Here is a 26,829-nt window from a genome sequence, read left to right as displayed (position 1 = left end):
CAGTCCCCATGGCGAGTTGTTGGAGAGTAGCATGGCTGGCTAAATCTAGCCTGGAGTAGTCTTGACCCCGGCGCTGTTCTCTCTGGTGACATTTGCTATTGTGTGTGTGTTCCCAGGCACCCCCTGTTCCCCTTGCTTGCACTGATTTTTGAGAAATGTGAATTAGCGACTTGCACCCCCAGAGAGCCCGGGGTGGCGGGAGGAGACGTCTGTTCATCGGAATCTTTCAATGAAGACATAGCAGTGTTTGCAAAACAGGTCAGGAAAGTTTGACTTTTGTCATCTTGAGCTCCTCACCTGCACGTTTAAGTGGGGCTTTCGGTTACTTTTAATTTGAAAATTAAAATAAAGTGTTTACAAAAATGGGTTGTAATTGCTCTGTATAAAATATATTATTTAAGACTTAATTTTTACCTTTGTTTGTGTGTGTGTTTGTTTGTTTGTTTGTTTAGATTCGGGCAGAAAAGCCTTTATTTTCATCAAATCCAGAGTTGGATAATCTGGTAAGCTGAATGCTCTAATTTTAATTTGTACATATGAAGACACTTTCCCACCTGCAGTTTACATGTTCGTGTGTGTCTGTGTGTGTGTGTGTGTGTGTGTATGTGTGTGTGTGTGTGTGTGTGTGTGTGTGTGTGTGTGTGTGTGTGTGCGCGCGCGCGTGCGTGTCGGAGAGTCACGTGGTGCTGGAACTCTAAAGCCGGACTGCAGAGGGTGTTCCTCTGTTTTTGGGAAGGGGGGCTGTTTGATATCACGATGGCGCCCCCGGTTGAATCCGTACATGAAGGGCCGCAGTCAGACAGCTGTCACACACCTTTGAACTCTGAAAGTTCTCCTCTTCATTCTTTTCAATTGGTACAGTTTGATACATTAAATGTAATGCCAGAGCGACGGTTGGTGTCTAATAGATCTCTGACTCTGAGGCTTATTGCAGCATCAGCCTGTGTTGTATGCCTGCTCTCCATATTGCAATAACCCACAGGTTTAATATCAGTTCCACATAAAATCCATTCATATGAATATTTTCCTCGTCCGCAGTTACTTGTATTGAGAAAAACGCGCCTGTTTAATATCAAGAGATGTGAACAGCTCATTTTTTATTGTTATTTTAATTTTTCAGATGATTCAAGCCATTCAAGTTTTACGGTTTCATCTTCTGGAGCTGGAGAAGGTAATATTCTCTTGCCATTTCTGTCCAGTGTGCCACTTCAGACCTATGGGCCGTATTTGCATAAATGTATTTTTGCTCGTCGGTTATAATTAGCGTCAAAATCAATCATGGGGCCATTTCTCTTCCGCGTTTAATCACGACGCAAGCTGTTACAACTGGAACGGATATCTCTGTGCCCAAATCTCCCCCATGTTTTAATGAAGTTTAATGCTGGCAGAAATTGCATGCAAGGTGAAACATATAGGCGAACTTTGCGGGTTTCTGAAATGATTCTTTGTGGAGGGCAAAAGGCCCCAGGCTGCCATCTGTGGATAGACGGAGTAGTGGGTGTAAAACTCTGATTTGTTTCCCTATCAGATGGACTGCAGTAGCCTGCGCAGTTAACTTTAACCCAACAGTATGAAACATGATCGGAGCTGTTAAAAGTTTTAACTTTTCAAAGTTGCACGCGCTGCTTTCCCCCGCACACGCCGTGCTGTCTGTACGCAGGTTGGAGCGGTCTTTGCGCAGCAGATAAATAAAGTTTAAAAATCACTACTTAATTCTCATCCTTTGCAATGTGACGTGTCTGCTTCTCGTGCAAGCAGCACGGCCCGCACTGGCTGCGATAATGTAATAAATAGATAGAATTAAACAGTTTACCTTAAATGTCAGTCAAGCGGGTCACCCTCCTCTAATGGCCACTACCCGGGGCACCGATGATGAATTTAACACGGGTGTTGAGTGCGATGTAGCCTCTGAGCCCTCTTGTCACTGTCAATTTTCGGCGATATCTCTATTTTGAGAGGAGAAAAATAAAAGTTGCAGTACAGACGGAACGCGTTGGCACTGCGGCGCCACTTGGATTCGACACTCAGGCTGACCGAGCGAGGTTATTTTTACTTTTAAGAAACATAAATAATAATTAAAAAAACACTAAGAAAAAATATTTTCAAAAGTTTTGCTTGGAAAATAAATATATTTACTGACTGATTTTGGCCACTTTTTATAATGTATCCAAAAACAACAACGTGTTTTCACTGATAAATTGCTTCTAAATTTTTGACTCCTCTCCTAAAATGAGTAAATATTTCACGCGCAGTGCTGTGATCGTGGGCTTTGCTAAACTGTATGTAATCTCTGTTTCGGGGCCACTTTTTTGCGCGTCAAAGGACGACTCTATGGTTGCACGTGGCACAGTTGTGTGGTGTGATGTCTCTTTCGGGGGTGAGTTTGTGACGTTCTCTCTCTCTCTCTCTCTCTCTCCCTCTCCCTCTCTCTCTCTCTCTCTCTCTCTCTCTCTCTCTCTCTCTCTCTTCGCCTGTAGGTACACGAGCTGTGTGATAATTTCTGTCACCGGTACATCAGCTGCTTGAAAGGAAAGATGCCCATCGACTTGGTCATAGACGACAGAGAGGGCGGGTCCAAATCAGACAGCGAGGAAATCACGAGATCGGTGGCCCTAGATCAGGTACACCCCCCCCCCCCCCCAAGTGCGCTTGTGTGTGTGTGTGCGCGTGTGCGTTCTCCCTGTTGGCTATTCAGCTATTCTGGGTCAATACTCCGCTGCGCTGTTATTTGCATATGATTAAGGCCGTTTTACATTCCCCTCCATCGGAATGAAAAAAAAAAAGGAAAATCAGAATAATGTTGCTATTATTGGCCCATTAAGACTTGAACCCGGAACCGACCTGGGAAGATTAGCTCGAAAAAGCATCGCCATAAACTTGACCTGTTCCGTGTCGATTTTAATTTAGAAGCGCCCCCCCCCCCCCCCCCCCTCCATTTGTCCTCCCCTCTTTCTCTTTTCTGAGCCTAAACGAGTCTTCCTCAGCTCCTCTCTGTCTCTGTCCCTGTCTGTCTCTGCTGTGCAGCCCAGGAGAGAGCAGCAGCAATGGGCTGCTGTGGTTTAGATGCCTGGGTTTCTCCACTGTAGAGTTCACGGTTCATTACGCGTCTTGTCAGTATTTTTCCTTAGACATGAGTGCACATTGCTTATCGAGACCCCTCCTCTCCTCCTCTCCTTTTATTTTGCTCAGAGGCAGATTGGGCACCAATAAGAAGGTTGACTTTTTTTTTTTTTTCCCCCAAACGTTACAGAAGCGGCGGGTATTAAAGGTAGATTAGGAAGCGTTTCCTTTTGTGCAGATATCAGAGATAACCGCAGCCTTCATTATGTGCTCCACTGACTGCTGGCACTCCGGGGACATTGTAGTGTGCGCACAGGCATGACCCTAATGGCCCATACACTGCCGTTAAATAATGATAACAGCAACCGATGATTAGAATTATGCAAATCCGCATTTTCGACCATTAATAGCTGGAGTCATTTGTGCAGGAAACACGCTTGCAGGCTATGAGACCACGTTTCCAATAAGTTAAACTATCTGAGAGTTTTGAGAAATGGCTCAGGCTGGAACCTATAGTGAGCAGGGGGGAGAGAGAGAGAAAAAAAATCAAGTGCCCAAATTAAGGGGATTAGTTGGATAGTCCAACATAAAAAGTAATGAAGCGATTAGGCTAAATAATTTAAATCCTCGGACTTCCATATGGTTGAGTGCCTGGTCTGTGTAGAGACAGAGACAGCCACCGGCTTTTATGTCCCGGGCTCAATAGAAGGACTGGGAAGACCCCCACCCGGCTGCACAGGCTCTCCTCCATCCCTGGCCCTTATGTCTGATTATGGAAATGAGAAAGATCACCCGGAAGATAATACTTCATTTAATCCAGGAACAGAATTAAATAACACTGACGCCACTTGTGCATTTAAGTGTCTCTTTGAACAGCCTGTTGTACTCTCTCGGGGATTCAGATGTCATTTTTTCTTTTTTATAGATAGGTCAGGACATGAATGAAATGTTATTGTATATAGGTATGGAAATAGAGTGTGTTAAAACCCTTGGGTTTCTAGGTATAAGAAGAAAATTATGTTGTGCTTGGGGCACTGATGCAGATCTTTAATTGACTGTAAGATGAAGACATGGCCTATTTTAATATAATGATGGTCCCTACATATAGCCAATTAAGGACAAAACTGCACAAGCTTATGTTTACGCTGACATAGTAATATAAATGACCTCGAGGCACAGTTTGTATTGAAACACAGGGAAAAGTTTTTGACAGATGTGTAATATTGAAGGATGGGCTGATGTTCCAGTAGGATAACGTAGACACTGTCCACAGCAGCAGGCTGTGTGTAAATGAGCATATCCAAACAGGCAGTGGGCGCCTGCCTCTCACTGCTGAATACTTATATTGTCAATCTAATGGCCCTGCATTTCATGACTTACTTGAGGGTGAATAAATATATATATATATATATATATATATATATTTTTTTTTTGATTTTTGTGGGCTATTTTTGTGTGACATCTTATCTGCAGTTGTTAGGCAGTGACATCCTTAACGAATTTGCATTGTGTGTGCATTATCTCTTTCCATATGTATTTTTAATATATGCCCTCGGGCATAAAGTTGAAGTGGACTGGAAAAAAAATGCTGAGAATTTGCACAAAAGAACAATGTTAACAAGATGGAGAAACCAGGCTCATTTATTCATAAACCAATTTATTCCAGTGAGGCGACTGTAGCAGGGGGAAAAAAATGTCAAGAGGAAAAAAAAAATACTTTGAATTTATTAAACTCAACAATCCAACGACGCTGACTTTCTTGCTGCATTATGCACCCTTGCGTCATAACAGCAATTTTCTGAATATTCTTTACATGTCTTTACATTTTTTTTTTTAGTTTTTTTTTTAGTAGTACTCTGTGTGAATGGGACCGTGAGCGCCCCTTTCAGAAGAAAGCAGAGCATAGCTGAGAGGTGAAAAAGTCAAAGAGGCTCTGCACTGGCTTGTGAATGCAGCCCAGCCAGTTTGGGCTTACCCTCCTATGTTTGTGTGTGTCTTTGTGTGTGTGTGTGTGTGTGTGTGTGTGTGTGTGTGTGTGTGTGTGTGTGTGTGTGTGTGTGTGTGTGTGTGTGTGTGTGTGTGTGTGTGTGTGTGTGTGTGTGTGTGTGTGTGTGTGTGTGTTCAGACTGGCTTGATAAATGCAGCACCCCCCTCAGGTGCTATGTGAGTGGAGTGACTGGTTAGCACCAGTTGGACTTTCTTAACTCTTTCCATGCCGGTCCCCGGAGACTTTCCCCACAGTGTTTGCTTTAACATTTAATTTCCGCATTTGAGCTGCGTGTGTGGAGTCACATCGGCTTTTTAGATGTTTTCTATTTAAAGTCTAATTTTACTATCGTTGATGCTTTTTCAGTGGTTCCAATGTGAAGAGCCCTGCATGCACAGAAACTATGGTTCTGTGTGTAGCAGTCCTTGTTGTGAAAATATGACTGCAGTCCTTCTGCTGATTGCATCCATGTTTGCTTTGCACACATTTTCACCTCAGTCGAAGGAAGCAGGGAGGTATTTCCACACCGCCGTACGTCATTTGCACAGTTGCCTTTAATTGCACAGAGAGCACGAGGAGGGGCACAGCAATTTGCTAATGAACTCTGAGGGCCCAGACTCTCCGCTGTAGAGCAGAACACTACTAATAGTGCTGAGGACTCACTCCAAGTCTCAAGAGCTCCTCTACTTGATTGAGCCATGCAGGCTGAAGTGGAGCTGGAAATAATTGAAATTTCCCCTCAAAAAAAAAAAAAAAATTCATCGCCTGACTTTTGGTGGAGTCTTGAATGATTATGAATGCTCAGCAGCTGATCTGTTGGGTTAACTTAGTGGAGACGTATTGTTGCATTACTGATGTTCTGTCATGTTGCCATTTCCAGGGACTAATGTTCCCATTGAATTAATATAAATAAAGAATGAGAAACTGTTTATTATCTTACATAGCATCTATACATTTGGAATTGGTTGCTGTTTTTCTTAGATCCTGCTCAATCTTTCCTAAACAAACCCTTCCTGTATGAGCTTAGTGTTGTGGTCACTGTGTAAGAATTTGTTCGTGATAGTACTATCGTGGTATCTTTTCCCAACAATTGGCACTGTTATGGCATACAAGTGTGGGTTTCCAGGTCAGTGAGACCCAGCAGTGTTGGTTTAGGTAACTCTGGCGGTCAAAGAGTGACCCCTGCCCCCCCTCCTACTCCTAGCTCAATGGAAACCATGACTGTTGGGGTCAGCCACTATTTTCCTAATCAGTACACCGCTATCGCTAATCTATCCGCTTCTCGTTGAAGTATGGATCGAGTTTCACCCGACTTAGCAGGCGCGCACACTCGCTCGTTTTTTTTTTTTTTTCATTCCCTCTGTGTCCTACAGTGGCACACTGCTGTTCCTAATACAAACTTTTGGATCATTGTAGTGATTGTTGGTAATAGCGGCTTTTGTTGCTGAATAGAGGAGAGGTTTGACCCCCCACTCGCCTCCTCCCCTCCTTCACTCCCCCTCCTCCCTCCGCTCCCCTGAACTCCCCTTTATTCCGTCGGGGAGTGAATGCAGGGCGGCTGTTGAGGATTCAACAAGTGATACAAAGAGGTGACCACGTGACTTGTGTGTTTCTTAGCCTCTTTATTATTTTGTTGGAATAGCAAGTAGGAGTGATTATGATTAAGCAATTCAAGGCCAGAGTGACTTCAAAGAGCAGAAATGTTTGGAACTTTTTACATGGCTACAAACATTCAGATATCCACAATGCACTTGTTTTCTTTTTTTGTTCTCAACTCTGGATTTTATGTGGTTAATTTATTAGTTGGTTTTAAATCGAGGCATATTACTTGGATAAAGTGCTCAGTGGAGCCACGCAGTGTCGCAGATACTCTGCTTTGATTGCCACAAGATCCCAATTGCAAATAAAGTTCTTGGCTTGTGTCTCCTGTTACTTATGATGGGCGGCCATGTCTGTCCCTGAGGCCTGCTGTGGTTTCTTTGGCTAAGTAAACAATAACCTGGCTTAACACATGTGTACTTAGCTAATGGAAAGTTCCTCTCCCCCTTAACCCCCTGCAAGCCTCTGACAATGGCCACCGTCACAAACAGCCCGTCTCCAAGGAATCCGCCGAGAACATCCCAGCGCAGTGGCCGGGAGTCGAGCTAGGCTAGGATAACTACAAAACCACAGCAAAACATGTCATTAAGAAATCACGGCGGCCTTCTCATCCACAGCTGAAGGGGAAAGAAAAAGAGCTCTGCTTTGTTTGGGGTTAGATAGCACAGAGGGAAGAGCACTCGAGTTAATGTTGTTGTTTGGATTCCAACTCTTAAAGTGTAAACAAGAAGCTTCTAGCGAGCGCGGCAGTCGAGGGGGCCACGGAGAAAGAAAATCAGTTTGTCGGTTTCCGCGAGTGTCATCTAAATGGACTTTGAAAGCTCTGGTAATTATCTGAAACATGTAATTATCTTTAGTTGTCTCTGTGAGGTTAGCACACTAGTTTTAAAAAGCCGATTGAAGAGTACCTGACGGCGATTCAATGTAGCATACTTTACTTACTCAAGAGACCAAATCCAGTTTTCTCCCTCACCCCCTTCAGCAATTATAAGGTTATTTCTTCTTCCTTTGTCTATTGTGAAGAGTTAGGGAGAAAGGGGAGTGCGGAACTGAATGGGAGGGAGTGAGGGGTCTTTTGCTCTCTCTCTCTCTTTCTCCCTCTTTTTCCACCATGCATACCATTATCAGCCCCCTCTTTTCATTTTGGAAGCACTAATATTGCAGTGAGGGGAGGAGCGGGGTGGAGTGAGCGAGAGAAAGCAGAGGTAGTCGGGCAAGCACTTGCTTGGCCGGTTATCAGAGAGGCAGATCCTGCTTTATCTGGTCACAGTGGAAAGCAAAGTAAACAAGAGTTTACAATAGCTGGCCTTTCAGACCCTTTCACTTACATCTTTCCTATTGGGTTGAGTGGGAGTATGTGTCCGGAGTTATTGCAGGCCATCTTGCCGCTGCAGCACATGGCATTCTGGGCCGGTTTTGAGTCAAGGAAGCGGTGCTGTTGCAAAGGTCAAAACTGGTGTTTAAAGAAAACAACCACAGAGAACAGATGCACCAAAGAATTCTGGGTGATGGAGTAGTCTGACTGTCATCTTTGATTCAGATGTACCACCGCTGAAGTCTATGTGTGTGTGTGTGTGTTCGGGGGGGATTTGGATATTTATGTCTGTGCAGTTAAGTATGCACATATGATTATTTCCGCACGCTCACTGGCACAGGCTGAAAAATAAATATCCATATCATCACAAAAGATATTTGAGAGTGAAGAAAGGTGGGGGGTAGTGGGGGTGAGGGGTTGGGGTGGGGTGGGGGTGGGGGGGAGCACAACAACCTTAACCATTTTCTTTATTATTGCAAATGAATTGGCAAAGCAACATTTCTTGCATGAGCGCTTGTATGATATGGGGCCTGGCACAGCGAGAAAGGGAAGCCCCTCTCGCATCTTAGACGCGGCACAATGAGAATGCATTGGATTGGAATGCCTCACCGATCATAGCGGAATCAGAATTTCCAGCAAGGAAAATCTTTTCATGGCGAATTAGGGTGGTGTAGGGAAGAAAAAAATGGTAATAAAAAAAGAAAAAGGTATGTATGGCTTAAAAACAGGTTTCCTTGGCTTGGCGTGGCAGATTTAAGAACTTTAGTAAAAGCTAGGCCGAATAGAACGTGGAAAATTGAATTTACTAAACAATTAAGCATTGAAATAATCTACATCCTGCAGTGAGAGAGAGCGAGAGGGAGGGAGAGAGAGAACTCGGTGTCTCATTAGAGGGACAGAATAAATCAAGTGTATAGCTGTGTGTGTGCGGGTGTGCGCAGAGGGACAGATCACTCTCTGTATCTTAAAGCTTTCTGTTTACGCATCTGCTCCTGCTGTGGGGTTTTGCATACAGTATGTCATATTTAAAAAGTGCACCTTTGTGTGCCGTCGTCTTGTTAGCACAAGGTGTGTGCATTTCTTAATCGATGGTGCGGCACTTCTGTGATGTGTTTGCAAAAGGTTGATATAAAGTGTTTGTGTGCGTGGGCGTGTGTGTGTGTGTGTGTGTGTGTGTGTGTGTGTGTGTGTGTGTGTGTGTGTGTGTGTGTGTGTGTGTGTGTGTGTGTGTGTGTGTGTGTGTGTGTGTGTCCACAAGAGATGACCAAATAAGTATATTTGTGCATGGGTGTGTGCACACGTACTGCTCAACCTGCGTGTACTGGTATGTATGCGTGTGTTGTGTGATCTCAGCCGTGTGTGTATTAATTGCGTGTTAGATCAGTGCCGGGCCTGTTCCATCCAAGGGCAGCCTGCGATTATAAATAAACTCTGCGTCCCCGCGGAGATGCCACCAGGCCCTGTCTCAGCCCCGCCCTGTTTCCCATGGGGCCTCAGTGGCCACCTCCCAGCAGGCAATGCACTCTTTTGTTCAATTACAGCTAATGCAGTAGTTTGCCATTTCCCCTTCCACTTACTAATTATATTTTCAAATGGAATTTGTTATAAAATTAAAATAAAAAAGAAAATGGAAAAAAAAATGGAATTCTCTTTGCAAGCTGAGGCTCTTGGGCTTTTTAATGCTTGCCGATCGACATCCCCGGGGTGCTGTGCTCTTCTTTTTCATGGAGCTCTGAATAAACAAGTTCTGCTCATTTTTTTAAAGCTGCACTTTTGGAAGAATTGGCAAACGGCAGTGTTAACTGTTTGCATGCTGAGCATGTGGTCTGGATTACCTCACTTCTGATGTTCTCTGGAGTTACTCGGTCATGCACGGGTGTTTCATTTTTCAGTGTTCTACAGTCAGCAAAAAAAAAAAGAGGTTTAAAGAAATGTCTTCTCGGTATTTTATCCCTGTTAAAATCAACGTTTATCTACCCAATCACCATCCTAGTCATGCCTTTGTGCAGTAACTTTCCTCTTTATTGCAAAGCCTCAAAGCTTAATTTGGAAAACACCGATTATATCGTCCATGTAAGCACTGGATTATAATTTCATAGCCCAAGAACATCAAACGAGCTTTAATAGACCCCAAATGTGTTGAATTTGCTGACTTGTATTTTCTTTTCTGTTGTTCTATTCCATCTACATTTTGTTTAAAACAAACCCAGTGTCATGAATTAATGTTACTTTTATATATATATATATATATATATATATATATATATATATATATATATATATATATAAATAAGATGCTAAACTCAACTCTATACCCTCCTCGCAGCAACACCAGCAGCAGCGCCAAATGTAGTATCCCAATTGAAACCAGTTGTTCTCCAGTGTGTTCCTCTCCTCTCCTCTCCCTCCTCTTCTCCTCTGTGTGGGTTTCTATCACTCATTTCGTCGCAAAGCCCCAAAAGCGTGATGCAAACACCACATTGCCCCTTGATATCTGCTTCATTTGATTTCACAGAGCAAAGATAGGCTCACGCGGGGGGCAGAGGGGGCTCGATAAGTGTTTGTGCGGGCGTGTTTTGTTTGTTGCGCGCTTGTTTGTGATAGCAAGCCGCGTGTGATAAGACATTAGTTTCCATTTCCTTCTATTCTGAAGTCTCTTTTTTTCCCCTCCTTTTTTCTCTCCTGTCCTCGGCACTAATGTTTCTTTTCAGAGGCACTGAGAGATAAGAAGTAACATCTGGTTTAGTTTCAATAGCATGTAGCAGCTTTGTGAGATTTGTGTGTTTTCTTCACCGTGTGTGTCGTGTGGATAAACACTGACGTATGTGAGGATGCTTTTAGATGTACAACCCCATACTTATTGTCTTCCCACATATTGCAAATATTTATTTATTTATTTTTTAATTTTGTTCTGGCCATTTGCTCTCTACTGTCTACTGAATAGCTGACACTCATCTGGTCTGAGACACACACACACACACACACACACACACACACACACACACACACACACACACACACACACACACACACACACACACACACACACACACACACACACACACAGCTTACTATATATAAACCGAGGCCTCCCGAGTCTCTTTGCTCTCGTCAGCTGCCTGCATTTGATGACACAAACTCAGAGGGAATAACTATAGTCTCAGTTTAGCATCACTGGAGTCAATCATCTCTTAAGTTTTCGAGAAAGGGGTGAACTTTCATTTCTCTTCCAATGCTCTAGCATTTTCGTTTGTTTTAAGTCAACTGCAGTTACATTTTTCATGCTAAATATTTTGAGCAGGCTGTGGGAAAACTGTAGCTTATTTGATTTAGTCTACGTCTTGGCTCTGCTTTCCCAAACAAAATTGAATTCTACATTAGCGGGACTGGTCATCCATGTTTTGTTTCATTGTTGGACAAAACCAAGGATTTATACTTATGTAGCAATACTTTGAGTTATTTAGCCCTCTCTCTCTCTCTCTCTCTCTCTCTCTCTCTCTCTCTCTCTCTCTCTCTCTCTCTCTCTGGTCTGCTCTGCTCAGATGACATCACTCCCTGGCGCTCACTGCAGCCTATCTTAAGTCGTAGCTGTTTTGTATTTTCATCTGCTAGTGGTTTGAGCCAAATGGAGGCAGCCGTGGATTGCATGCCTCAGAAAGCTGGGAACTAATACAACATGTTCGCTCTCTATTTGTCTGGGCCTTTCTCCTCATCAAGCCCCAATAATCCTCATTCTGTACGACCGTCTCAGGGCCTCACACGTGCTGCGTGACTGCGCTGAGCGTCTGCAATCATGCCTTCATTTCAAGTGTATGTGTGAAAGATTACAGCTGATGATCACATTTTTGTTGATGAAAAACAAAATAAAACCACAGCAATCACAGATTGAAAGCAGAAAACAAGGGGCCACTGCTGGATGAAGTGATTGACCTCTCTCTTTCTTGTGTCCCCCTCCTTCAGACGTCCTGGAACAGAGATCACGACGACACGGCGTCCACGCGCTCCGGAGGCACACCGGGACCGTCCAGCGGCGGGCACACATCACACAGTGGTGACAACAGCAGTGAACAAGGTAAGAGACAATGTGGAGGAGGATAATTAAAGAGTTTATGTGTTGAGCAATCCACCTGATTACAGAATATTGGTCAAGTACCTAATCGTCGTTTTCGAGGCCAGAGCCTGTCAACACTGCTTAACACACTATATCAAGTGCATGGCAGCTTTATTTTGTTTACAGGTTAAACATAACAGGGCTTTTGAAGAGGAATTTAGCTCACAGTTGCTGTGAATAACCCAGGGAGAGGTCAGGGTCAGCAATGTGAGAGCACTTCTGGGACCTGGTAGCGATTCTTTATCTAAAACAATCTGAAGTGGATTGCATGGCTTATACCTGGATTTAGAAAGCAGCTTCTGTCCTGCTGATGCCACAGCAACCCTTTGTATCATGTGGCTGTTTGGGAAAATGTAAGTATTAGAAAACACCTCAGTGGATGTTGTAGAAAAAGACATTGGCTTTGCTAGAAGCAAGGCAGGACACAAAAAGCCTTGTGAAATATGTCTTGTCGTAAGAATATTGCATTATCTATGGGCAATGGCTTTGAAGCTTGTGACCCTTTTCAGAAGCCGCTTGCATACATGACAATCTCTGCATATGCGAATATTCTCCAGTAAGAAAGATCTGGAAATGGATAGAAATTGAATATGTAAAATGCGCAGGTTGTGTAGTATGTTTATTAATTTATTGATCTTCCGTGTGGACATGAATCTAATAGCTTGATTACACACTCCTGCCTTGACCGCACAGCTCTGCTGGGGGTTGACATCTATGCACTCTGAGATATACAGAATGTGTATCTGTGTTAAAGCGATACACACACACACACACACACACACACACACACACACACACACACACACACACACACACACACACACACACACACACACACACACACACACACACACACACACACACACACACACACGCATAGGTACAGCGAGCAAGGCAGCAGTGGGAGAATAGGGTGGTGGTGGGGTGGCGTTGCAAACAAACTGTAGGCAAAGAGGCAACTTCATATATTATTGACGGCAATGTCAAGGCGTGCAGTTTGCAGGGTTGCCAGTGCCAGGAGGCAGAGCCTGGGTGGGAGCAGAGAGCGCCGCCATGCCTTCCACGCCAACGAGCAACCATTTATACAGTCAATGCAGACGTGCACTCCGTCTCTCTTTGTCTCCCCGTCTGTCTCACGTTCAGTCTCACTCAGATAACCGTTGTTGCTCTCCAGTTCGGCTCTGGACTGAGAGTTTTAGCCGACGGAATTTTTTAAAAGATATAGGAGGAGAACAGGAAGATGAAAGACGACTGAAAATATGGTGAAATGTGGAAAGACAAAGAGATATTGTGTAACTGTTGTGTGTGTGCACGCGCGTGTGGACTCCTCTACCTCTGATGAGTAATGGTCTGGGGCAGCCAGGCAAGATCTGATTGGTCGCTCTAATGAGCGTGCTCTGTGCCGAGTTTGGGCTCCTGCATCTGTGACCTTTGCCCTCTATTGACCGAACTGACACTTCATTTTTCACATCTTTCCAATTATAGACCCACTCCTTATGTCAGCCCAGCTCCTCTGACTCCCTCTCTATCTCGTCGTGTCGCTCTCTACTTATCTCCTCGCATCTGTGTTTCCCCAACTCTGCCCAGCTACTGTCATTTTTTGTTTGTTGTTGAAGTTCATTAGAGGGTAAAATGCGGGGTAGTGTGTGTATAAGTGTGCATATCGCCAATGTGTATGTGCGTCTGAATAATGAATGAGCTGCTTTGATTTGTCCAAATGTTACAAGTTGCGTAATTAAGCATGATGCACATACAGTTTGTGTTGTCTGCAGATCCTGAAACTCATCAACTTCGCTCCATGTATGAGTTTTAAATGATTTTATTAAACCGAGGTATCATTAAACTGCTCTTTTTCATGGCTTCCTGTAACATGCGGCTCCCATGATGTGTGTGCAGCCACAAACAATGCAGTTGGGAATGCCACATGCACACAAACACACACGAGCAGAGCATCAGGACACAGTGACAGCAGTAAATACCGGAGGATATCTTGGACTGGTTTCAGGTTTATATGGGTTAAGAGCTATCACTGCCACGTCATATTGGCTCTGGCAAATTCTGTGTCAGTCACTTGGTAATCCCAGTAAGCTGGTTATTTATCTGTTTGGCACTTTGCTCACTCTCTCCACGCAACTCACCCTGCTGTCTCTCCTACCTCCCTCCTGCTCTCTCTCTCTCTCTCTCTCTCTCTCTCTCTCTCTCTCTCTCTCTCTCTCTCTCTCTCTCTCTCTCACTCTTTCATCTTCACATCCTCCTTCTTTTCTCCAGTTTTCCCTTGTCTCCCACCTACTCTCCCGTCTCTTTCATTTTTCTGTCAGTCACTCTCTTTCTCCCTGCACTTTTCTCTCTCTCCTCCCCCTTTTCTTTCCTCCATGCCTCCCACTCACTCTTAAAAAACATCACCTTTGTGTATCTTCTTCTTTCCCCTTTCCTCTTACCTCTCTTTGTTCCTTCCCCACACTCCTTCTCTCCCGTTTCTCACAGCTTTGTGTTCCCCTTTTATAGTTTACATTTTGCCACCTTTTTGGCCTCACCTGTTTTTCCCCTCAATGCCAGTTCTTTTTCATATCGTCATTATTTACCTTCACCTTATATCTCTTTCTATCCCTGAGCATTCCTCTTCCTCTATTTTTCCTTATTTTCTCATCTTGTCGTGTCTTCATGTTCCTCTGTTATTTCAGGCCCTATTTGTTTCTACCTCTCTTTCCTTCGCCATCTTTTCCATTTGCTTTCTTGCTGACCTTTTACTCCTTCTGTGGCTCTTTCCGCTTTCTGTACAGCTAATGGCCATCCCTCTGCCCTTTGCTCATTTTCTCCCCTTTCCCGTCATCCATCCCTCAGTCATCCGCTATCAGTACATGTTCTTCAGCTTTCAGTAATTCCTCCCCTTCTAGTCTCCTTATCATCTCCTCCATGTCCTTGTCTCGTTCCTCCTCCGCCTCCAGCAGAGTGAAACAGCTGCGAGGGAGGATGCTGGTTGGACGAGGGCCTTTAACTAGTGAACTCTCATCTCTCATCTCTCAGCCCTTTTTTTTCTGAGGCTATTCCTGAGACAAACACATGCTCTGCTCTGTCCTCTTTTCTTAATGGTTCATCGCCCACCGGAATAAGAATTTCTGTCTACATCCGGAAGTGTACTCATGTGCTAAAATTGCAGAAAGAACTGCGAGGAGGTCTCAGTGTTGTGTAATTTTGGTGGCCACCGTGTGAATCTGGTGAAAATGTTCCTTGTGAAAACAATTCTTAATGAGATAATGTATTTTTAACGAGATAATTAATGATGACTCTTAAACTAGCAGATGTTTTACAGCTCTCTGACTGTGACAATCATGTTTTATTTTTGCATGTTGCATGTGGTGACAATGCTCGCATGCTGTGTTCTCAGTTATGGTGTTTATGCTTTGACCACAATGCCAATGGTATTTTTTTTTTTTAAGTGCTAAATTCCATTGGCAGTTATGAAAAAAAAAGTAGGGAGGATCACATTTGCTTCACACATGTCATTAAAATCAGTCCTGGGTGTCTCCTTTCTCCCTAAAGAGCAGCCGCAGAAGAAACACTTTTGGTTTTCTCCACCCTTTCTCTTAGAGATCTTTGTAAACATCCAGCAAGCATCGGCAAGGAGAGTCGAAGAGCGACCCTGTACTTAATTAGTCCCACTCTATTAGCCCAGCTGTTTGCCAGCTAGTTCCTACCAACAGGCCCCTTTATTTAATACCCACAAGCCCTGTGGAGAAGCCTCTCTGTAGCCTTGGATCATGCCTTTCTGTGAAAAGTAATGCTCGAAGGGCAGAGGAAAAGCTAACAGATCATATATGCCTGCGATGGAGGGGTGTCCCTCATGGACATGAGCAGGCCCTCTTTTTTTCTCCCAGTATAAAGTACTCCTCTTTGCCTGTGTGAATTTGTAAGGACACCCCTTGGCTTCTCCGAGGGCCTGGCGTGCGAAGGAAACAGAATAACATTCAGGCAGTGAATCAGGCAGCTGCAGCAATGTGGATGCGAGTCGAGTAGAGAAGCACAGCAGAGTGTTTGCTCTGTTTTTGAAAGCTACAGGGTTTCCTTCTCTGCTTGTCAGAAACATCCAGGGAATGAGGCGATGACTGGCGATATTAGATATGTATCACCAATTACTTGGGCCGTTTGTAAAGAGTACAGTGCACTCTGCCAAAAGAAATAGCTCCCTGTTAGGCTATGTGTTGGTGTCTGCTGACATTTCTAGTGTCTGAGTAGTGGCAAGAGAATTCTGGATGTTGTGTGATATCAAACTCTGGGGCTTCACTTTTTTTTGTTGGTGTTTTGACTGGAATAAATTATTTTAGGATAATTTCCCCAATCCAACCACCTAAACTCTATAAAACTAAATCTTAGGTAAAACTTCCTTTCAAATTAATTACGTCTTTCTCAATATTCAATAAACTTTTTTGCCAGTTCAACGATAGAAGAATTATTAAAGCAGGCTGTTGTGAAATTTCATTGGTGGTTTGACCCCCAATCTCATTCCGTGCGCATGTATAATCTCTGTTTGCTGCCATTCCACGTCCAACACTTTGCATTGGAGTGTGTGTGGATGTGTGTGTGAATGGGTGAATGTGAATAATTGTATTAAAGTGCCTTGGGAATGAAAGAGGTCATATAAGAGAAGTCTTCAGAAAATGAAGACAGCAGGAATAAAACCATCTGAAATACAAAATAAAACTGAAATATTCGATCTTTCACAACCATCTTCTAATACTTGTTATAACAAATAACAAAACTTCATTTTTTTACGTCATACCTAACATAATTATGCATCATTTTTGTAAATTGTAGACTAATATTATCTCTGTAGATTATAGTATAGAATGTATTGCATTATTGAACATCGCTGGATTTTGCTGGATGCAAGTGACATGACACATACACTTCATCTATCCGTGCAATTTGTATTTGACAAAAACTTACTAAAACAACAGTTTTGTATCTTAGAAATCTCTTTTAATAGAAACAATACATTTCTACTTTTGATTCTACTTCCGGAGTCCTGTTGACAAAAAATTTAGCTTTAAATAATCCAATGCATTTTTCCATGCATTGGATGCTGGAAATCAAAATTAGTGTAACTTATTTGGTAAGCAAAGTACATATAATCAAAAATAGAGGCAAAGGAGTAGAACACAATGCTGTTAATGCCACAAGGAGAAGTGTTTATTGTCATATTTATCACTGATCAAATAAATACTGTACCAGATAAACCTATCTCAGTGACCACCATCACTATATATCACTTATCACTCATTTTAAAGTTACAGAAACAAATGAGGAAGTCCTCAGATATGACCACTTGCTCTTCAACTTTCTCCTGTTGGTGTTGTCTCTCCGAAAATGTTTATATTGTTAACGTTCCTGGACTAATATGTATCTCAACTCTATATTCTATTACAGTCTGAGTCCATTCATTATCTATCTACTTCATAAACCATCACTGGATGTGAATCCCCATTGATCTGGCTGGAATATTCCTCATACGGTCATTCGTTCTTTCGCCCCCTCCAACCCGTGCGCCCTCCAACAAGGTCAGGCTGCAGAGGAGCAGTTCCTTTCGGCCATCTCATTGGGCAGTTTTCCCCACCAGGGTGGGCAACTAGGCACATGGACAGGGCCACCAGGCAATCAGCATCCAGCGCCTGCTGGTCCAATCACCGGGCTTCACGTGGCCCCCTCAAAGTCACCCATTAATTGGTCCGATTGTCCAGTAGACTGGAAGGAAGAACTGTGTGTGGGTTTGTGGGGCCTGTTCCGCCTCTTCCGAACATGATTCTCTATTCTCATGAATTCTAGTAATTTCTTTGTAGTTTTCAAATTGTCTAAGCCATCATGAAGTAAAATGATATTACTGCAAATACTGGGTGCTTTTCACAAAGATTTCACATACTGTAAAAAGAATTGGAAATGAGTATTTTTAGCATTGCCATGTAGCATCAACGAAGTTCAGTGTGAAAAAAATCTCCTCTTCTGTGCGAAACCTGGGCCCTAAGCGGGATGGTATTTAGATTTGCCTGTGCGTTGTCTAGACTTTGTCTAGACGTTATCGAGGAAGATCCTCGGTCCGGTAATTGTCTTACGGTGTCCAGCTTTACCAGTAATCTGTTTAAATGTGAGGCTCTGTGGGTAGATAAAAGGTATGTGGCTCCCTTGATTAGACTGCAGTCAGTATTACTGGAGGTGTGTAAGTACAGTAGCTGGCAGACACAAACAGGATTCTCTCTTTGATTTCTTCAGAGCGTGAACACAGGGAAAAGAACAGCAGGGAGATGAAAGTGGAAGAAAAAGGCAGAAAGAAGTGGAGCAAAATGCGAGAGCAAGATGAGGAAGGGAGGGAATCTCTTGGTGAATACTGTGGAATCAGTTTGATGCTGACTGGAGCAATGTGTCTATATGCAAGTGAAAAATCCTACAGAGAGAGACAGCAGTTACCCCCGATTAGTCTGTTAAGTGCTTCTGAGTGTTGTTGGGGAGTCAGTTGAACCACATATGCCACCGCTTGCTGTAATCCAACTCTGCAACCCTCCGGGTAAAAGAAAAGTTTGCGTAACCATGCGTTGGAAAAAAAAACAACAACAACAAAAGCAATAACATTTCTTCCAGATCTCAAGAGCATAAACTTTTTATTCATATGCTCCTATGAAATCAGTATATGAAAAGCATAAAGCCAATTACGTCTTTAGGAAGAACCCCCTCAACCACTCAGCATTGCTGGTAGCAATGTTTATTCAGCCTCAACTAGATTTACAGCTTCTCAAACATTATTATCTGTGGTTACCTGGGAAAAGAGATGTTTGGACTTTCAGTGTCCAATCACGGCATCCCTCTCTCAGATTCACTAAGATCTTTATGACCTCGTTTTATCGCAGCAGCTGATGCGTCAACCAACATGTAGTGACTTGACTTGCAGAAAATGATGGCCCTTGATGACTTTTTATTGCCTCATAGGTAATAAGCAAACTCGGAGTGGCCTGAGTTTGCCCCCTCTCCAAAAAGAGGAAATTGTATCAGGTTCCCACAGTGAGGGGCCAGTTTGCTTTAAGGATTAAGGGATAGTGTCACACCGCCACAGAGGATGTAAAGAAGAAAGGCTCTGAAATACAAGTAAACACAGTGACCTATCCTCTCCTCTCTGTGCCTCTCACCACCTCTGTCATTTCACATGTGAGGCAATCTTCTGATTTGTCCATAACTCAGGTTTATTGGTTTCAGTCAACATGTGTGAGAAGGTAATAATCATAAAACAGTTTGCTAACGTGTCCGAGCCTCGTATTTTATTCATACTACCAGACGCAGGTCTGTTTTCCTCCCTCATCGCCTCGGCCTCGGCCTCTTTTGCTCTGGTCTGTGCTTGCTCTTATGATGTCCTTGTGTTTCACTTTCTCTAATAATATTCAGAGAAATCCCTGGAACATTTTGAAGGTGAATAAAATGTTTCCTTCTGTCCGTTATTTTAAAACCTCGCCTGCATTCATTTAGCCTGCATCTCTGTCTATGTATTGGTTACATGTGGGCATGTTTGCATGACCAAAGAAATGCAAAGTCTAGCCCAGACCATTACAATATGCCTTGTGTGCACAATTTACATGAAATACATATTCATTCGTGACATGCATGCACACAAAATAGCTTCGCCCTCGCTCAGCCTTTGTGCTTCCCTTGGATGTGTTCAACTCACAATGTCTTTCAAATGACAACTCTGGCATCATTTACGTCTCCTCTTTATGGAGTTTCCTGTTTTGCCTTCTATATATCCTTTATGTTACTCATAAATGCACTTGGATCAGATTATGTAGTTTAGTGTGGCTCCAAGAAAAACATTTTCTGCTTCATTTGCTCTGCTGAAAGAGTGCAAGTGGGAGAGAAATATCTTTAGCTCCCATGTTATAATTGTGGCACACTAATGATGTAGACACATTCTCACTGTCTGTTTACAGGAAGCGCTCTTCTTTAATTTGTGACTGGTGTGAATGCCAAATTCGTATGTCTAATTACTGGTGTTTGCTAAAAGATACTATTTACACACTCTTTTTTTCCCTGTAGATGTCTCGTCTATCAGGGTGGGGAGATTATGAAAGGCAGAATATGTAGAGGTCCATTGAAAATATCCCTGAGAAGGTTTTTTTTTGTGTGTAAGAAATGAGACTAGATTATCTGTTGACCAAATGTTTTCAATCACTGCCTCTGAATTTGAGAAAAGCGTGGATCGCAAAAACAAACTAAAGTCAAAGTCAAAGCAATGTCATCAAAACACAAGAAAATGCCACATGTGTGCAAAGGTGTGTGTACATCTGTGTGCGTGCCCAAGTTTTACCTTTAAAATGAGGCGTTCAAAACTAGAAGACAGGAAATTACTGGACCCCACAACTTTTTAAAAAATAGATTTTTAAGCTGTTAAATTGAGTTTTGAGGCCGAGGATATAAAAGGATTGCGGTAAGCATGAGGGGTTACTGTCGTAAATTTAGTTGTAACGATCAAGGTTATGCTAAGGAGCTAGGTAGCCATTGTTTTAATAAATGTTCCCTTTAAGAAATGCTGAAGTATGTGTGTGTGAAGGATCTTGTGTCCTTGCCATGGCCTAAACACCCACATACAGGCTCTCACAGACAGAAAATGCCCTGGCTCTTAATCGCGGCAGTGGAGGTTCATAAGGAATCTGACAGTAAAATCACAGCGAATCATTGCTGATGTGTCACAACACATTATATCTGGCTCATAAAACGACCTTAAACTCTCTCTCTCTCTCTCTCTCTCTCTCTCTCTCTCTCTCTCTCTCTCTCTCTCTCTCTCTCTCTCTCTCTCTCTCTCTCTCTCTCCTCCGCCTGTCTTTGCATTGCTCTCTCTGCTGACTGTGTCTCTTTCTTCCTCCTCCTCCTCTCTTGAAAACGAGCTGAGCTCAGGGCCCAGGAGGCCTCTGATCAGATAGATGTTAACTTTTCAGGGAAAACCCTTATAGCTGTCTGGAAGAGTGGAGAATTCAGGCTATCAACTCTGCCCGTGGATGACAGAAGCAAGAGTATAGATGAGCTTTTTCCATGTGCATTTGCCAACTGTCTCTATTGGAAATATTTACAATAAAGAGTCCTAATTTTGCACAGATATGGCCATTGGCTGCTATGCAGAGAATGAGAGGAAAAAGAGAGAAGGAATGGAAAAGGGAGGGGGAGTGCAAAGAGACAGGGTATTAGCACTTTGTTCAGTGGAGAAGCATTGTTTGGCCCCTTGGCACACACAAGAACACACACAAACAAGCAACACACACACACACACACACACACACACACACACACACACACACACACACACACACACACACACACACACACACACACACTCACACACACACACACACACTCACACACACACACACACACACACACACACACACACACACACACACACACACACACACACACACACACACACACACACACACACACACACACACACACACACATGCACAGCACACCAACGTTTATTTAAGCTTTTGATAAAGAGATTAGCCCCATCATCCTACGCTCTTAAGCTAGCCAAGGGGGTCCGTGTTCAGGAAATCCTGGCTTTCCTGACACATAAGCTTGTAGAGGGAACCTGGCTCAAGCAACACTTCTATGATATTAATACAATTCTTGCTGGTGACTTGAGCATGAGATGATTTAAAAGAAAGAAAAAATCAGGTCTGTTTTGGTCCCTTTGAATGAATGGTTTAAATAGAGGGATGAAAAACAAACAGGGTTACAGAAAGTTAAGGAAATAGAGAAAGGGAGTATTTGGCAACTGGCCTGTGTTGTTTTTTTTCCTTTCTTTCTTTCTTTCTTTCTTATTAACACTATCAAAGTGGTTGGAGTCCAGCTTAAAGCTACAAACAGCAAAGTGCTAATTTTAGCCTCCAAAGAGGATAAGGATAAATAGCCTGCTGCCAGTTTGCCATATGGTCCCCCGCCGATTATATTGTGTCAGGAATATTTCACCCCACCCCCACCTATACCGCAACACACCAACATGCCCACAAATACAATCAAACACATCCACATATCTGTTGTTTCTGCATTTGTCAAGTTGGATGTTTACTTCATAAAACCACACAAATTCTCAAAGACCATTAACATTTTTTGGGGTGGCTGGGTTTAATCACATTGAGGTGAGGAAATGTACAGTATGTTGTACTGAAAGTGTAATGTTCAGACAGGACATGGCTGTGACTCCCATTCAGCAGTCTGCTTTCATCTATTACTCGAGATTCTACCACCAAGGTAACATTTGGCCTCTTCTGTAATCTTTTGCTACTTGGTTTATATTCTCACTTGTACATATGAGCCCTGCAGAGGAATAGAAATGAGACCCTCTCCATCGACACACATGCATATGTTCACAAGTAAATGCAACACACACTCTCACAGCGACTCTCCATTATTCTCTCACTCTCTCCCTCAAATTGAAATAATTCAATTTATGGACACAGTTCCAGACCTCCCTTGCTAAGACCATTATGCATGGAGTCCCCCCCCTTTCTTAACAAAAGGAGGGGAGAATTTACCAGCCGGCTCTCCAAACGGCACCCACACAAAGCCAATTTCATGCCAAGAAAACACCAGCAGAAGCGCCATTTTTGGTTACGACCTGCATCCCGGTAGATTTCCTTTATCACTAGATATAGGTCGACGCCAGGTAATTTTTTTGTTAGGGCTTATTTTATAACCCGTAAATGACACATGCACCTTCTAAAACATTATTTAAATGCATCTGGTCACTCATTGGTCAAAGTGGAGCAGTGTATTAAGATCTGATAAATGCCATGATTATTTGAGACTTCATCATAGATGCTTGAAATGAATAGTGGTGTAATCATGCCGACAACCAATTTGTTTAACGAATGGTTTCAACCACCAAGTGGGGACTTGGTGTACCATGCTTGAGATAGTGTGATTTTAAATCCAGGTTCTCTGTTTTGGAATAAGTTGGAGGTAACGAGTGGATTAATGCAAGTCAAGTGGGTCAAAGCTTGACCCAAAGCTGACCCAGACCAAACATTGTGCCCCGAGAGACCCCTTCCTGTTAGTCCTTTTGACATGGATACTTGCTATAGGGGTTTAACTGTGAGATAAAGACCACAGCAGGCTTTCCTAAAAGTTTAGAGAAGCAGAAAGAGGGAAGAAAAGGCCTAGATAACAAATACCTGTAGATAAACATAAGAGCGGTAGGGTGTCCTGGAGGGCAGCATGGCTGTTGACTGTGTGTGTTTGCGAAGCAACACAATGCATGCCACTAGCGATACGCACACTTGCGAGCGCACACCTTTGGATGTAACTTGATCGTCCCATCTTGCTCCGAGCCAGTGAAACTCAAAGAGATGAGCAGGGACTGGGGGCAGAGATCCTAACTAGTGATAACCTTTGGAGTAAAGGCCTGAATGGCGGTGTTAAGCACACGCACGCACACACACATGCACGCACGCACGCACGCACGCACGCACGCACGCACGCACGCACGCACACACACACACACACACACACACACACAAAGTGCATATATAAATTGTCCACACTGGCTCCCATGGGCAGTCCCGGGTCTTTGTTCCACTGACATACTCTTGAGCGGCCGAGAGGTCATACTTTTACAGGAAGTCACCCTCGGAGAGGGCTGGCTCTCTCAGGAAGTGACTTGGAGGGACTGTGTGGCGAGGCCGCCGGCGTCCACGGGGGGCATATCACACCCGTCCACATGGGCTCATGCTCCATAGAAGGAAGACTGCAGTAAACCCACTCGCTTCCTCTTCCTCTGCCTGTGTCCAAAAGTCTTATCAGGGCTACGTATGGGTAGGCTGATAGGACTACAAGTCCCCCACATCCCCACAGTCACACATCCTGTACCTATCAAGGACATGACAAGGAGGAGGACATGAAGACGCAATGAAGTACAAAGTAAATGTGATACTTAAACTTGTGATCGCTTGAGAAAGTAGTCTTGAAGAGTGCACCTTATGATTAAAAATTGTACACACTTACTTTGCAGCAGCCATCAGCTTGTTTACTCATTTAAAAAAGAATAATTCCTAAAACCCTAAAATGTAAATACAACGACTCAACACTTACAAATATTTATTTACACAGAGTAGGTTGTAGCGGCGATAATGACTTATCTTGTTTTCTCCACCACCCCTTCATTAAGCCAAAGCTGTGGATGCAGACTATTTTATACTCCCTCATAATACTAAAACCTTCTATTATTACAAAAACATTAAATGGGAAAAAAAAAATTAGAACACTCACTGGAAGCTAATGCGCTATTATTAGCCCGTGCCACCGCAGGGTTAGCGTGCCTGTATTATCTAACTACATACTGCAGTTTGGCGGGTGCTGATAGGTTAGTATGAGTGGGAAAATCCATGTGTATTAAAAGTGTTTATCAGAAGCTGTGCTGTAAAGATAGTCAAGTCCTACATACAGTAGCTCTAAAGCACGAACTGGAAAACTTTGGTGAATAGTAACAGTGACATTCACCCAGCTGCCATTTAAGTTGCTCAACCTCCATTTGGAGTTTAGTTTCTTGCCCAAGGACATTTATGGACAAGGTGAGACGGATCGACAACCTGTTCTTCTGTCTCAGCCAGTTACTTTGTTCAGAGGAGCTTCAGCCCAAACATGAAGGCAAGATTACAGGCAGAATAGATCAGTTGGTATTGGAATTAAACATTTTCGCTTTTAACTTCACTCCACTTTCTGCTTTGATGCATTATTGAAGTTAGATGGTAAAATCACACATGGATACTCCAGCTTAGTGCCTGACGTTTGACAGAAGGATATTTATAGTCGAATTATGTTCCTCCATTTTATCTAGTTTTCTCATGCTGAAAAACTGTATTTACCAGATGTTACTCCATGACAAAGTCAAAGAGGATGTTTTTCCTGCAGATTAGCTGAAGGTTCCCTCTCTTTGTATGTATTGAAGGACTTGGAATGCCCTTCAGCACATCAGCTGACTTTTGGAAAGGACCGCCGTGCCATTGTGCTGTTAAGTGCTCTTAGCTTTTGTTATATTCGTTGTCCTCTCTGACATCCCTTCCCCCCTTCCACCCTTCTTCTTCCATAGTCCATTTGACTCTCCTCTCCTCTCTGTGTCAGTTCGCGCTGTGACGAGTTTGACTGAACCTTTCGTGAGTCGAAGGTGTCAAAATCTATCTGATAGGCTGTGAAACAGTTGCGAGTTAAAAGTGGTAAAATGGCAAAAGAGAAGCAATTTTGGAAATCTTACCAGGTTGTGTGTTTGTCTGAGTGTTTTTGTGAGGATTTCCCTTCACTGAGGCAAATAATCTGTGGGCCCCCCTGACAAGTGCTCCCATTTGAACTGAGTCTGGCCTTCTATCTTTAGGTTGGGAGAAAAAAAAAGAAAGAAAGAAAACGGCAACACAAAGGCAAGAGGGGAAAAATCAATAGTTACACAGCAAAAGTGCTCAACATGAAAGGGTGAATTCGTCGCCCTACACTTTCATTTTAGCTTGTACCGTCTGTCTCGTTCTCTCTCTCATTCTTTCTTTCTCAACTGATCTGGAAGTGGGAATAAAGGGGAGTCGGTGTGTGTGTGAGTGCATGCACGTGCGTGTGCGTGTGTGTGCGGAGGCATACTGCAGTTTAATGTCGTGTCGGTGCCCTGTGCTTGAGGCAGTTTCCAGCGTGTCAGGCAGCCTGTGGTGATGACCCTTTACGGGAAAATGGCACAGAGAGAGCAGTCACATTTACACTGACATTTTTGCCATCACCTATGGCTATGTCAACAGGCCTGATCCCCCCTACCCAACCTCCCACTGCTCATGGCCAGCAGAGAATGGGCCTGGACCATAACACAGCAGCACAGGAACACTTTCAAAGAGCAAATGACCATTAACACAAGTGTAATAGTCAATAATTTATAAAAGGTTAATCATTTGGTCTCTGAAATGTCATAAAGTGGTGTGAAAAATCTGCACGATTTCCCAGAACCCTGTCTGATGTCTTCGCATGGCTTGATGTTTGTCTGAAACATCCATCCGTCCATCCATCCCTGGATGGAGTAAAACGTTTAAAGTCACCGGTTAACCGTGACTGAAAAGTGCTTCTTTTTTTATTGTGGAGAAAACTTAGACGCACAATGGGAAAACATGTGCTACTAACTGCGTTACCCACTACCCCACCATGCAGGCCTGTAGACAGACATATTGAGTCATATAATACACTGAAGAGCAACATATTTTTAAATTCGAGACAGCGAAAGTTCAGCAATACGTTGTTTAGTGTGTATTTACTGTCCCAATAAACTATTTAACCTCTAAAATTGATAAAACATTGTGTTTACCTCTTGTGCGTCTGTCTTTTGACATTGTTTAATCCCACCCTTGCACATGTTAACATAAACCGTATGTTGACATGCACTCTGGAAGAATGCAATGCAGTTCAACCAGCCACGTAGATCTCACAAACCTCAGGTTTTCACCAACACTTTTAATTAACTCATAATTATGATAGCAGGCTTGTGTGGCTTTTCTTTGTTCTTGTTTGTTAAACACGTTCTCTTTGTCTGACTTTCTGATTCCCTCCTCATCAGATCAGCACAAATGAAATAATTGCTCTAAACTTGGCTCAGATTCTCACAGCACCAAGTCTCCAGTGTGCTTTAATTACAAATAACTCTTGTAAATGACTCACCAGTCACTGTCATTATTGACTCTGTCAGTGCTGATCCACAAAACTGTCATCATT

The 26,829-nt window shown here is 43.2% G+C and overlaps 1 protein-coding gene across 2 annotated transcripts in view; it reads left to right on the top strand.

The window, feature by feature from the left end:
- Positions 1–26,829, top strand: part of meis1b (Meis homeobox 1 b) — an 84,798-nt gene that overhangs the window by 3,502 nt on the left and 54,467 nt on the right. For both annotated transcript variants that reach the window (XM_080508154.1, XM_080508155.1), the window contains exons 3-7: positions 117–258; positions 453–503; positions 1,121–1,171; positions 2,478–2,621; positions 11,922–12,033. In XM_080508154.1, coding sequence (XP_080364280.1) covers positions 117–258; positions 453–503; positions 1,121–1,171; positions 2,478–2,621; positions 11,922–12,033 — 500 coding nt within the window. The remainder of the gene's footprint in view (positions 1–116; positions 259–452; positions 504–1,120; positions 1,172–2,477; positions 2,622–11,921; positions 12,034–26,829) is intronic.

This window comes from Blennius ocellaris (assembly GCF_963422515.1).
Source record: "Blennius ocellaris genome assembly, chromosome: 13".
NCBI classification, from domain to species: Eukaryota; Metazoa; Chordata; class Actinopteri; order Blenniiformes; family Blenniidae; genus Blennius; species Blennius ocellaris.
The sequence above is the reverse complement of the archived record's forward strand: the minus strand, read 5'-3'. Positions and strand labels throughout refer to the sequence as shown.